We start from the raw sequence: 13,716 nt of genomic DNA, 5'->3' as shown, positions 1-13,716 counted from the left end.
TGAAACAAAACCATAAAATTCAATGCTTTTAAAGATCCAAAGAGATGAACAAGGATATTCATCACAGTCTATCAAAGTTATGATAATTTGGGGACTTCCCTGGCCATCCCGTGGTTCAGACTCCGCGCTTACACCGCAGGGGGTGTGGGGTGGATCCCTGGTCGGGGAACTAACATCCCGCATGCCGCGTGGCGCGTCCAAAAAATTAACAAAATAAATAAAGTATGTATTAAAAAATTATGATAATTTGCCTATAATATCAGAATTTTGTCACGAGATTGAAGGTAGAAACTGATACTTTACTTTTCTGAAAAAAGTATATTTATCAAAACATTTGTCAGAGGAAAGCAAGTTCCATAGGTCCATTTGAATAATGTAGTGGTATTTTTCAGCTTTTCATTATCCTGAGTTTGTTAAATTCGGTTTCTCTGAGGTTTACATTTTCTTTGGAGACCACTATTTCATTTTGGCACATTCTCGAAAATACTTTCCTACAAAGTTAATAATTGAGTACACATAAAAGATAGCAGATTCACTCTCCCTCAGTACTCAGAATCCAAAGAAGCAATTTCATTAACTGATTACTCTCAAAGAGTTCATTCTGTTTAGGGATCCAGAATGACATAATACTTTTGTGAAATACTGTAAAATGATACTTGCTTTACTTATCAGTTCCCCCTGTATGAGAAATATTTCTATTGATACAAGAGTTTGGCTGCTCCACAATGAAATGAAATCCTATAGCTCTTGTTCTTAAGTGCACTTGAGGAGATCTTTAGATAGCTGTTGTGTGATGAGAAAGCAGGAGGAGAACAGATTCTCATCCTACCAGCTTTTGAAGAGTAGTTTAGTACTCCTCATGCCATACTGCACGGGTCCACACCCACATTACCTACTAAACTGGGGATGAATGATGACAGGGTGAGCCCCAACCATTCTACATACCGTTTCTGTTGCTGAAGAGTGGTGTTACAGGCAGATTCTTGCTGTGCCAGTGCTCCCTGAAGTGTGGACATGATCCGCCCCTGCCTTAAAGGTTGGACATTTTCTTTACTCAGCTCCCATTCATCTCCCTCCAAGGACATGACTTCACTGCGAAGAGGGAAACAAAAGTAAATCTCATACCAACACTGAGTTATTATAACACTAGATTATTGTAAATGTTTTCAGAAAAGTGATCATCATCTTTGGGTCGAATATAGTGGGTTGGCACATTAGTAGTGTTATTATACTCCTAAGCTTCTGAGCCTTTCTGTGACCTGGTTTCCAAGTTTACGGCTGTAGTATTGCCTAATGGAAGAGAGAATATGGCTAGGGTATTGTGAACAATATTATAAGAAGAAAGTTTATGGCAGGAAGAAAAAAAGGGAAAAAAGTATTATAAATTTGGCAAAGTAGACAAAAAGCAGTTCGATGGTTACCACTGAATGCATCATCTAGTTTAATTTAAAATTAGCAACGTGTTTATCAGACTAACACCCCATGTTTCAACTGATGACTTAAAACTGAAGTTTATGTGTACGGGTAGCCAAGAGCAGAAGCAGACAAAAGTACAGTTTACTGGTCACAAATGGCTCCCCCAATTCTATCAATTCTATGGGGGGAATCCCCAAAAGTTTTCTGGAGGTAATCACCACAAAGGGTATGTACTCTGAACTTCAGAGCTCTGCAATGGTCGAAGAGAAGCTTACTTCTGGCTGAAGGACACTATTTCTGGGTTTAAAACAGATAGGCACTATTCTTCAAAACAAAGTGAAAGTTATGTGAGACCTCAGTCTAGATGAGAGCTGAAAACTTCCTTCAAGAAAGTAAACTGTAAGTGATTAATAATAATTTAGGTTGTAACTACTCATATCTTTTTAACTATTTTGTGTGAATCCTGTAAATGTAAGGGCCATGTCATTTATTTTTATTTTCTCATGCTCTAATATAGGATCTAACACTAGTAAGCACTGAATAAGTTCAACTCAATAATGAGTTCATCTAAATTTCTTCTCCCGCTCTTAAAATAGCAATTAAACTATCTCTATTAAATAGTATCCAAAACTGAGCTGGGATTGCTTCCTCCATCCCTCCTCCTCCTCCTCTTGCCTCCTCAAAGACCTGGTCCTTCCCTCATCTCAAATAAATGGCAATTTCATTTTTCCAGTTGCTCAAGTCAAAATTCTTAATGCTAACCTTGCCACTCCACTCACCCACCCCCCACCCCGCCAGTCACTCAGCAAGTCCTGTTGGTTCTACCTTCAAAACATATCCAGAAATTAATCTCTTCTCACCATCTCCATTGTTTCCAGCCTGGCTCAAGCCACCATCTTCTCTTGCCTGGAATATTTCAATAACCTCTAAACTGGTCTCCCTGCTTCCAGCCTTTTCTACCTTCAGTCTTTTCAACACTGCAGCCAAAGTGATCCCATTTAAACACATGTCAGATCATGTCTTTCCTCTGCTCAAAGCCTTCCAATAACTTTCAACTACAGAGTAAAAGCCAAGTCCTTACAATGCCTGCATCATCACCTTTTTTACTTCACTTCCTTTTACTCTCTGGTTCATTCTGCTCCAGCTACTGGCCCAGTGCGCCTCTCTCCCGCAACTCTCACCCTCCAGCCTTTGTATTTCCCCGCCCCCCCCCCCCCCAGATCTATGCAGGACTAGCTCTTGAGTTTCCTTCAAGTCTTGACCCAAATGACACCTTTTCAGTGAGGCTCTCTGTTCAAAACTATCGAAAATTGCACCCCCCAACTGTTTTATTTATTTAGTACCGACCACCATCCAGCTTTTAGTTTATCTTGTTTATTGTCCGTTGCCCCTACCCTCATCCCACCCCAGAACTTAAGCTTCAGGAGGGTAGGAGTAAGAGCTTATATATGTATAAATAAGGAAGAGCAGCCAGCATGCAGACAAGGGCTTTTTAGATTTCTAACTATGCTACTAGCTTAATGCTAGCACCTACCATGTGCTGAGCACTTATTTGGAGGCAGTTACTTTACAGATACTCTGAATTCTCCCAGAACCCGGCATGGTAGCGTTAATAGCAGCGTTTTCCATATTAAGACGTGTCCAAGGTCTAAGAGCTAGCAAACGTCTGGGCTGAGGCACCAACACAGACCACACGACAAATTCCAAGCTCTTTGGACCCCTGGCGTCCCACAGCCTCCTTGGCTTTGAAGCTGGATGCGGCATGATTCTCAGGCGCCCTCACCCCGAGGTCGGTACTAACCCGGCTCTGCGCCTTCACCTCCACCACTTGCGTCCGACGCCAGCAGGGAGGAGGATCCGGCCGGGCCTGCTCTTCTCCTGACCGTGCCGGTCCTCTCCTGGGCTACTCTGAGCGAAGCCTCTGTCACCTGCCAGGCACCCTCGGGGCTCGCAGGCCCAGCTCCCGGCCGCCCTTCTCCGGTACCTACCTCGGAGCACCCCTTTCCTTCTGCATCGCCGCCATCCTGCATTCCCGGCTCAGGACCTCGTCCTGCCGCGGGCCTTTCTTCAGGGCCGCAGACCGCCTGGGCCTCCTTCTGGAACCTGCCCTTCGAGGTACTGAAGCGACCGGAGGGCGATCCCGAAAAAACCACGCACCTGACTCCCTCGCGAACCAGGCACCTCAACCCCTCACGCCCAGCCGCCAAGTTTCAAATTTAACGGTCCCGCGCCGACAACGTGCTACGCCCCTCCGCTCCTCCGCGCTCGCGCCTCCCACCCAAGGAATTCTGGGACTTGTAGTTTATCCCAGGTTTATTCCTCGCTGTCGCGGGGCATAGTGGGAGTGGTAGTTTCCGGAGGACTGTGGCTGTCCAGGTGCTGCAGATTTAGACGGTGTAAATGCTCTCCAGGTGCTCTCTGCGTCCAGGCTCTAGAGCTAATCTTTGAGCCTAGCGAGGGACGTTTTGAGCACCAGGATTCTCTGATGTCATGAGCATAGTGAGATATCTTTGAGTGCTTGCGCTTGGCCTGACTCTTTTCTGGGGTGGCTGGCCTGGCTATGACCACCCCTCTGCCCCAAGTCTCACACATGTCCTGAGCTCTTAGGCGGCTCTGACCCAGCTGTTTCCTGCCCCACGCTTGAACTGTGAAAAGCCGGATTCTAGTTCTGTAAGAATCGTACCAAATGTGCAACCTTAGACAAGCGCATAATCTCTCTGACCTTCGATTTTCCTCGTCTATAATGCGGTGATATTGCGTTGCTTTCTCTGCTGCACAGTCCCAGACAGAAAATGCAGCTATTCCACAGCTCCCTAGGTTTTACCTCTTTTCCCCTTCAGCAGACCAGCCTCCACTGTTCTGATTTCCTAAGGAAGAAACTATGGTAGCCTCAGATGTGGCTGGGAAGCTGAACAAGCCTAGCTACAATGGAGTGCTGAAAGGCTCTCTATAGCCCTTAATAGCTAAAGCACACCATGAATCTCTGAGGGAGGGGGTGTACTCCATCTTCTAATGCTGCTCTAACAAACTACCCTAAATTTAGCAGCTTAAAACATCACAAATTTATTACTTTGCAATTTGCTGAGTCAGAAATTAGACTCGAGTTTCACACTAAACAAGGTGTTGGCAGGACTTTGTTTCTGGAAGCCCTTCAGGAGAATTTGTTTCTTTTTTTCCCAGTTTTTAGAGACATTCATGGGTATTCCTTAGCTTGTGGCCCCCATCCTCCATCTTCAAAGCCAACAGCATAGCATCTCTCTGACCCAGTGCCTGTCATCACATCTCTTTCCCTGACCACAGTCAGGAAAATCTCTCTGCTTTGAAGGGCTCATGTAATTATATGAGGCCCATGCATATAAACTGTCTCAGGGTCCTGAACCTTAATCACATCTGCTAAGTTTCTTTTGTCATGTAAGTTGACATATTCACAGGTTCCATGGATTAGGAATGCACGTCTTTGGGGGCCATCATTCTGCCTGCCACAGGGAGTGCTAAAATATGTTGGCATCTCTAAACTTATTTGACCATAAACCTTTTCATACATCTTTCAGAACAGATTTTGGGCTCTTTGTGTTTTAACAGTAGGTCCCAGGAGAAGAAAATTCATAACGGAATAAATCTTAATGGTGGAATTTCAGGTACAGTGGGAACTGGTAGCAGCTGGGGACTAGCAAGCCTCTCATTTTCACCCATTTATATGCAAAGCCATACCTAGGTGCATCAGTGGCTGTTAGAGGGATTTAGGTGTCAGAAAATCTATGATCTCTTGCTTGGTCTTCTGGAGATGTGTGTGTTCTTGATTGTCAAAGGCTGATTTTCCCCAACTTTGCCTTCATGGGTTATGCAAAGTCCTACTTTAGCAGGCTAAACGCTACAAAGATGAAAACCTCTGGGTCTCCAGGGAACCCTTGGAGGAGCTGCTTGTTTACTGTTCAACCACGGGAGGAGAGAGGGACTATCTGGGGGTGGGAGGAAGGTCAAGAGAGACCGAATGAGGGTGTGTGTGTTCAGGGCCTGAAGGAGACCACATCTGGCAAAGCAGCATCACCAAGCTGGCCTTTACCCCAGCAACAGATCAGCCAATCAGAGCAGCAGCTGAGTCTTTTATTTACCAGTGATGAGGTAGAAGAACCAATGAGAAGGAGGCATAATAATCCAAACCATCTTGTGTTGCCAGGAGGAAGGGAGGTGAAGGGTGAAAAGATGCATTAGCCCCAAGGCTGGAGGCTACTGGCTGCTGCCTAGTTGCATCTCACAGTAGCTGTTATTACAGGGTATTAGGGAATCTCCTAGGAGCTGGGTCTCTCCAGTTACATGGAAACTTCTTTCTGAACTCTGTTTTTGCTTTTCTGCAGAACCACCCTACTTTTCATGGGTCTTCCCAAATCATTGGAAATTGCCTGACCCAGAATTTCCACACTGATATGTGTAAAAAATATACATACTGAACAAGAAGATACCAGTTATCAACTTTTCTGCATCTGGCAGAAAAGGACCAAAAGGTCAGAATGGACCACAAGCTGAGAACAGAAGCAGTCATATGGCAGGGCTGTTAAGATACAAGTTAAGATGTAGAGCTAAATAAGCTATGTTGCTAATAAGAAGTACAAAATTAGGCTGTTTTGCCCTGGAATTAGCCCGACCAGAGTTTTGTGCTCCAGGAAGGTCTTGGAGAATCTAGAGTGTTCCCAAATATTCATCATTGTGCTCAATTTGCACATGAGCTGATTCAACCTCAAGGAAGTAAAGTGTCGATGAGAGTCAGCTATTAAGGAAGAACAGAGTAGGATCTGAATGCTGCCAGCTTCTTACTTCAAGCCCAGTACTCTGGGCGCCACAAACCTAAGCTCTAAATTAAGGGATTCAACCTTAATTTATGTTTAATTCATTCAACCCAAGTTTATGTTTAATAAACGTCAGCTTCTTGGTGCCAAATTCTGGGGGAGGAAACCAGCATCATACGGAGTGGGAGCCTCCACTTACCCTAACATGTTAGATATTTCCAAAAAACTATGGGTGGGGCCCCTGGCAGGCAATTTTGTGTGCTTTTGAGGAAGAAGAACGGTGGAACCGCAGACTTGGGGAGAACTGGAATGGGGAGGGCCACTTAATATCTGTCTTGAGCAGCGACCCTTCCTTGGCCTGGCCCCTAGGACCCCTGGCCTTGTAGAGAGAGGGCTGGTAGGCAGAGGCTGTAGAAGTTGGTACTGTGTGATGCTGGGCTCCACCAGCACTGTCTTCGTGCCCAGGTGCCAAGGGTACGGCTCAGCTCCAGCATCTCAAGTTCTGGCCATTCTGAGAGCACTGGGAGGCCACTCCTGGACCCAGACATCAGCACCCTCACAGCAGGATGCAGCAGAGGGGAGATACCCTCCAGTGGCCTCAGAGGTAGAGGCCATCAGCCAGGAAGCTAGAGCAGGAAAGGAAGAGCATGGCAGAGACTGGGTGGTGACAGTGGGGAATGGACTGGTTTGTGAGCACCAGAGCTCTGGAAAACACCCAGATGACCTGGGGGAGGCTTTGAAAGGGAGGCTGATTCAGGGCTGCATGTATAGTTGTTCAAATTATGCCACACCCAAGAGTGCCCCGCCAGAGGCATGAAATGGAGACACTTTTTCCTGCTTCATTCACTCAGAGTAGGCACTTTAAAAAATTCATCTGCCCAGAGGGGCCTCCTTTTCCTAATTCACACAAAGCACTGTGTGTGCTAACCATGACCCTGGGCCTGGAGATCCTATGGAAGAGCCAGTGGAATTTTCATTACTCATGTTCATGTGGCTCCATAACATTGAGGCTTGAGGAATGAGTTACGTGCTGGTCTGTCCTTATTCGAGGAGGTATTGATGCCACGACAGGGAGACAACAACTGGGATGGCACTTGGCAGAGCCAACCAATATGGGAAACTGACAGGAAGATGGAGTGTGTAGGCGTGGGTACCCCACCTCCCATTGCTTGTCCACCTGGCAAGCTTCCTGCCTCCCTCTCTCAGACGTTGCCTCCTGGGGCCTGGTGCAGACCGTGGAAAGTTTGCTTCTGACATTCTGAGGGGCCCAGCTGTGGGAGACATTCTGCGGATCTGGGCTATGTGCTGCTTTTCCAAGAAATGGTCAGAGGTCAGAGGCCCCCAGGCTGAGACAGGGTGAGATGAGTGGAAACAACTTAGTTTGGCTGAAAGTGGGAGCCAAGCATGGAAATGTTTGGACTGTACAGTGAGAAGTGGCCATGGCTAGATGTGAGGTGATTCAGAGAATTAAGTGAGGTGACAAACTATCTGGCCTCTGCCCCCACCTCCACCTTTTCCCCTGAAGGCTGTCCTTTTTTGGTCCTTGCTTGGAGATGTGGGTCCTCTCAGGACCGGTCAACATTCTTCCTTTCTTAAAACAATTCTGAGACTGAGGGCCAGTGGGAAACCTGAATTTGGGCCACTTCTAGAGGAACGTTAGAGGAACTCTTCACATTTCAGAATCCCAGGCTCACTCCTGGGCTTGAACATGCCAGTGATAAGAACCCCAGGCTCTTGAGCCAGATCAAAAACCACACAAGCTTCCTTGCTCCACAGAGGTCTTCAGGACGTGTTGCCTCTGGGAAGTTTCAATGTCTTTCTTGCAACACAGGCTCCCAAACTGAAGGAGGGAGAAGAGAATCCAGGGACAGGCAGAGTTAGAAAAACATCATCTCTTAACAGCTAAAGACAAAAGTGACAGCTAAAGACAATCTGATCCTGTTTCTGATTTTCTAACCAGCCCCTTTGTAAGGAGTTAGAGAAGGCAGTGGGCATGCCAAGAAAAGTGGCAGGGACGTTTGCCAGCTATGGTCCTTGTGATTTCACCAGGGGAGCTGTGATATTCGAAAGGCTGGCTTCTGCCAATTGGGAGACGTGTGTCTGGGACAGACAGATCCTGGGCATATACTACCTATGGCGACTGTCATGGGGAGGACCCTGCCTCACAGTCAGGTATGAGAGAGGCTCAGGCCTCCCATCTGTGGGCGGCAGTTTCTTCCGTAACTGCCAACAGATATTGGACCTGCTGGCTCCTCCGAGCAGCCAAAGGCTCTGCGTTCCTGTGTGTCCCTCATTGGAGTGTAAGAGCCATGAGGCAGGGTGTGGCAGTTCTGGCTCTTCATTGAATTCCCAGGACCTGGCCCAAGGCAGGTGCTCAATCAACACTGGTTAACTGACTGACTGACAGAAGCGAACAAACGAGAAGAGCTTTTTTTTGTTTGTATGTTTGTTTGTTTTAACATCTTTATTGGAGTATAATTGCTTTACAATGGTGTGTTAGTTTCTGCTGTATAACAAGGTGAATCAGCTATACATATACATATATCCCCATATCTCCTCCCTCTTGCGTCTCCCTCCCACCCTCCGTATCCCACCCCTCTAGGTGGTCACAAAGCACCGAGCTGATCTCCCTGTGCTATGCGGCTGCTTCCCACTAGCTTTCTATTTTACATTTGGTGGCGTATATATGTCCATGCCACTCTCTCACTTCCTCTCAGCTTACCCTTCCCCCTCCCCGCGTCCTCAAGTCCATTCTCTACTTCTGCAGCATGACCTCGGTAGACCGAGTACTCCAGGATGTCCTTCATTCACTCAACAAACACTTTATAAATATTTCCTGTCAGGTGCTGTACCTGACAGGTATAGACACATTTTCATATAAATATGAAAAATAGCACAAGTCCTATGCTTGAAAAAACAATCTATAACATGGCAGCTTATGAGCTAAAACCCGGCGTGTGCCTAGAGTTAGGGGAACTCAAAAGAGGATGCAGTTCCTTCCTCTGCTTGGGGGCTGGGAGAAGGGGAGGTCAGAAAGAACTCCCCGAGAGGGGTGTTGGAAAATGAGTAGGAGATACTGGAAGGAGAGGAAGTGCCTTCTAGGCAGAAGGAACAGCACAGCTAACGTGCCTCCCTAAGAAAGAGAGAGTGTGGGGGTGTCTGGGGGGCCCACAGGTAGTCATAATGGCACGAGCTTAGGAGGGGTGTGCGGACCTGGCTGAGGATGCCCCCACTCACTGCACCTGGCAAACGGCAAGGTTGGAGGGCAAACCCAGCCCTTTCTGCTCCAGTCTAGGGCAGGCGTCCAGCTGCAGTCTGGAAGCTGGATCTCTTCCACAGAGCTCTCAGGTTTCCCACCTACTGAGCCGCCTATTCCTCCCGGCTCTGGGAAGGGCCTGAGGATCCCTCTCCCCCATCCCAGGTGAGAAGGGGGCAGGGCAGGGCACAGAATGGGCACCTCGCCCACCTGGATGCATTCCCTTCCTCACCTCAGACAGCTCAGACGGGCCTTTCGGATGCCCACCTGTTGTCATTTATTTGCTTTATCTCGACTAGGCCGCTGAAGCTGCCAGGACCAGGGGGGACTGCCCCAGCTGGTCTGACTGGTTGGGCTGCAGTCGCAGCTCTGTCTCTTGCAGAGAGCTTCTGTGTCTCCCCTGCTCCCCTCCTCTGCTCCGCCCCCCCAGCTCTGCCGTGTTCCCATTGGCTGGGGTGGCTCCTCCAGGGCCAGCGCTCCTCAGCTGGTACCCTCCACCCCTTGGGGATGTGGTGAAAAGCACTGCGATGTTTTAACTTCTGCATCTTTCCTTGCCTCCTGGACCCATCTGTAGACTGAGGTAGGCCGCAGTCAGGCAAACTGTCCACAGTGCAAGAAACACTCCCCTCCAGGGGTTTGTACCCTGAGGTGGTTCTGCTCCTCAGAGGGCATCTGGAGGGTGAGGGTAGCTCTGACTGCCTTGGAGACCAAGGAGCACTGTGTGGGCATTTAATGGGGATGGGGCAGGGATGCCCTGTAAAGCAGGGGACAACCCAACAGAACAATGGATTGTCCCCCCCAAAAGGCAGTAACTTCCCTTGTTGGGAGACACCGCATCGGGGCCCAACTTATTCACAGGGTGCAGTTTGTGTAATCTCTGCAGCAGGGCTCGTCACACTTCATAGCGCATGAATCACCTGCGGATCTTGTTACAATGCAGATCCTGACTCAGTAGGCCTGGGTCGGGGCCTGAGAATCTGTATTTCATATGAGCTCCCAGGTGTTTTTCACGCTGCTGGTTCAAGACCACACTTTTCAAAGCAAGGCTTTACAGCACAGATGTGCATGTCTTTTCTTTTAAGGGGGGCATTTTATCTGCAGAATTTGTTGAACTGGATATTGCCAAATGTTTGTTTAGATTAGTGGTTTTCAACGGGGAGTGATTTTTGCCTTCTCCCTGAGGGGACATTTTTGACTGTCACAACCAGAGGAGCGGGGGCACAGGTGCTATGGCATCTAGTGGGTGGAGGCCAGGTATACTGCTGAACATCCAACAGTGGACAGGACAGTTCTGCACAGCAAAGAATGATCCAGCCCAAAATGTCAGTATTGCCAAGGCTGAGAAACCCTGGCTTAGATAAAATGTTAAAACAATGGGAAATATATTTGTGGGTGATCTGACTTCATAGCAAGTTGGTGACTCCAGCCACGATCTGTGAATACGTGTCATCCACTGAGTCTGGGGCCCCTCTGAGCATAAGCACATCCAGCCAGTTGGAAATCAGAAGCACTGGGTTGTGGTCCTGGTGAGTAAACTCTGGTAGTAGGTGTAATAATTCATCAGCCTTGGAGAGCCAATTTTTATTTTTTTAAATAAATTTATTTATTTTATTATTTATTTTTATTTTTGGCTGCGTTGGGTCTTCATTGCTGCGTGCGGGCTTTCTCTGGTTGCAGTGAGCGGGGACTACTCTTCATTGCAGTGCGTGGGCTTCTCACTGCGGTGGCTTCTCTTGTTGCGGAGCACGGGCTCTAGGCGCGTGGGCTTCAGTAGTTGTGGCTCGCGGGCTCAGTAGTTGTGGCGCCCGGGCTTAGTTGCTCCGTGGCATGTGGGATCTTCTCGGACCAGGGCTTGAACTCCTGTCCCCTGCATTGGCAGGCAGATTCTTAACCACTGCGCCACCAGGGAAGCCCTGGAGAGCAAATTTTAAAAAAATCTATGGAGGGTAGTGGGAGAGGGATAGGATGAAGGAGGAGCACATATGTAGAGGTGGCTGTGGTCCATATTTTAGTTCTAGCACTGGGTGTTCATGGGTGTTTTTTATATTATTTTGAAATAAACAATTTATTAAACAGAAATAAACACAAAGGTGGGCCACGCCCGGATCGGTGAAGAAAGAGAGCTATAGACAAAGGATTGTGATTAATCCAATGTACCTGGGGTTAAAAAAAAAAAGGTGAACTTGCAGGGTCAGTGACTAATAATAAAGTGATACCATTATATTCATGGCAAAAATATCTGCAAGGGGGAGATAATGTGACAGGTTAAGCAAAAAGACAAAAGTAGACACCCTGGGAAGATGCCGCTTGCCTTGGATCTGACTCTTTCCCTGCACTGGCAGAGCGGAGGGGGGTCTGGAAGGCGCGGGAGATAGACTCTTTCCTCTTCTGCTCAGTTTTAGCCATGCAAGGACTGTCCCATGGGGTATCACAGTGGAAGGTCAATGCCTCTAGGCCACATCCTGACAACCTGCTGCCCAGAGGTGCCTTCCATCAGGTGCCCTGGTCTGCCCTCCGGGAGCAAGGTATCCGCCCCTGCCCCAACCCGACTCTGAGATCCACAGCCTGGCTGGTCATGCTCAGCTATTCTGCTAGACAGACATAGGCAGCTGATGGTGTTTTCTCTGGCAACTTTCTGTGCCCCACAATTCCCCAGTGTCTTTATGTCCCCTGTGTTCCAGTTACCCAGACTCCTAGCTTCCTTTCTATTTCTTGCAGAATCTCAATTAGTCCCAGAATACACAATTCACCTTGCTTCAGACTTTCTTTCCTATCCACGTCAATACTGACCTCTCCTTTGCCCCCTCCCTCCAGACACCTCTCTCTGAGGCCCGCTGTTTATAAACACCAGAGAATTTTCCTCAGTGATGCTGATGGATTTTTTATTATGATAACCTCCCCATGTGGTTGTATGCACATTTTAACAGGAGATATCTGAACAGCTAACACCTCAATCCAAAGAAACAACTCCAGAAGTGGGAGTTCTTTGGTCTGTGATGGGAATTAAAAATCACCGAGTGTCAGAATGAGAAGAGGTCTTGGAGATCTTCTAGTGCAACTCTCTCAATTGATGGACGAGGGAACCAAGGTTCAGAGAAGTTATTTGCTAGAAGGTCACACAGTATAATGGGGGCAAAAGTGAGAGCACAACCCAACTCGCATTCCTTTATTCAGTCACTCGCTTAGTCACTCAGTCAGCAAATCCTTATTGAGCATTTGCTACTACATGCCAGGCACCAACTGCGCAATGGGGTCACAAATAAGATGCGATCCTTGTCCCAAGTCACGCCGAGCCTAGCAGGTGACGACAGCCTAGGGGGAAAGAAAATTGCAATACAGTGGGGTCAATGATTCAGCAGAAGTATCATATTCAGCTTGGACACCTGGAGGAGGGAGAGAGTAATTCTGAGGAAGACTTGGCAGGGCAATCTTCTGACCTTGTCTAGGGTTTCTCTCCATAACTCTCACCAAAGGGGGGACCTGGACAACAGAGAGAAACTTGGAGCTACTCCACGGTGACCAGAGAAATGATTGTCTAAAATAATAGTAGTGATGTGTAGTGAAAGGGGGCACTTTTAATAATTATGCTTGGGTAGCAGTTGTATATTATGTGTTGAGATTGTCCTAGGCAAACCCGGACACAAGGCCTTCCTAACTCTGGGGTGGTACCCATTGGACCCCACTCCTGCCGGCCCTCCATCATGCTGGGGAATTGCAGTCTAGGATAACTTCTACCGTTCTCAGCAGCCAAGTGGTTCTGCTTCTTGAGATTGAATCACCAGGCACACAGTCCTCCCTACTGGCCTCTGAGGGTGGCCCAAAAGCTGATAAACCAATCCTTCTCGCCCCTCACCTTCCACCCCAGGCAGAGGATTTGCCTCTCTTCTCTTTGTCCCTCATACCTTGCCGAGGGGGTACAGGGATGATTCTATGAGGACTGTGGAGATGTCCTTGTTCAGGATCTCAGCTCCAGGGAAAGGGAAGCACCGTGGGCTCTTCCAGAGAACACTGGGCCTGGGTTTGAGCCTGGTGTTTTCTTACCTTAAAGGGAAGGTGTTTGGATCCTCTACAGCCTTGCTAATCAAAGTGTGGTTTACATTGTAATTAGATCTCCAGGTGATTCAGTAAGGTTTGAGCACACTGTCCTAGGCATTCAGCATAACACTCTGTAAATGTTGGCTTGAGCCGGGAAGTGGGTATACAGTATGGATGGTTAGAGGCAATGCATTTTTGAAATGACATGCTTTGTGAGTCTGTTTT

At 47.8% G+C, this 13,716-nt stretch overlaps 1 protein-coding gene across 1 annotated transcript in view; it reads right to left on the bottom strand.

Annotated features, from left to right (window-relative positions):
- Nucleotides 1-3,666, bottom strand: part of BUB1B (BUB1 mitotic checkpoint serine/threonine kinase B) — a 59,915-nt gene extending 56,249 nt beyond the window's left edge. Inside the window, exons 1-2 of the mRNA XM_082384950.1 lie at nt 3,405-3,666; nt 946-1,092 (exon numbers count right to left, since the gene is read on the bottom strand). Of these exons, the coding sequence (XP_082241076.1) occupies nt 946-1,092; nt 3,405-3,439 (182 nt within the window). The 5' untranslated portion in view covers nt 3,440-3,666. The remainder of the gene's footprint in view (nt 1-945; nt 1,093-3,404) is intronic.
- Between the last annotated feature and the right edge of the window lie 10,050 nt (nt 3,667-13,716).

The sequence above is a fragment of the Balaenoptera borealis genome, assembly GCF_965194805.1.
Source record: "Balaenoptera borealis genome assembly, chromosome: 3".
NCBI classification, from domain to species: Eukaryota; Metazoa; Chordata; class Mammalia; order Artiodactyla; family Balaenopteridae; genus Balaenoptera; species Balaenoptera borealis.
This window is presented reverse-complemented; position numbering and strand designations above follow the sequence as displayed.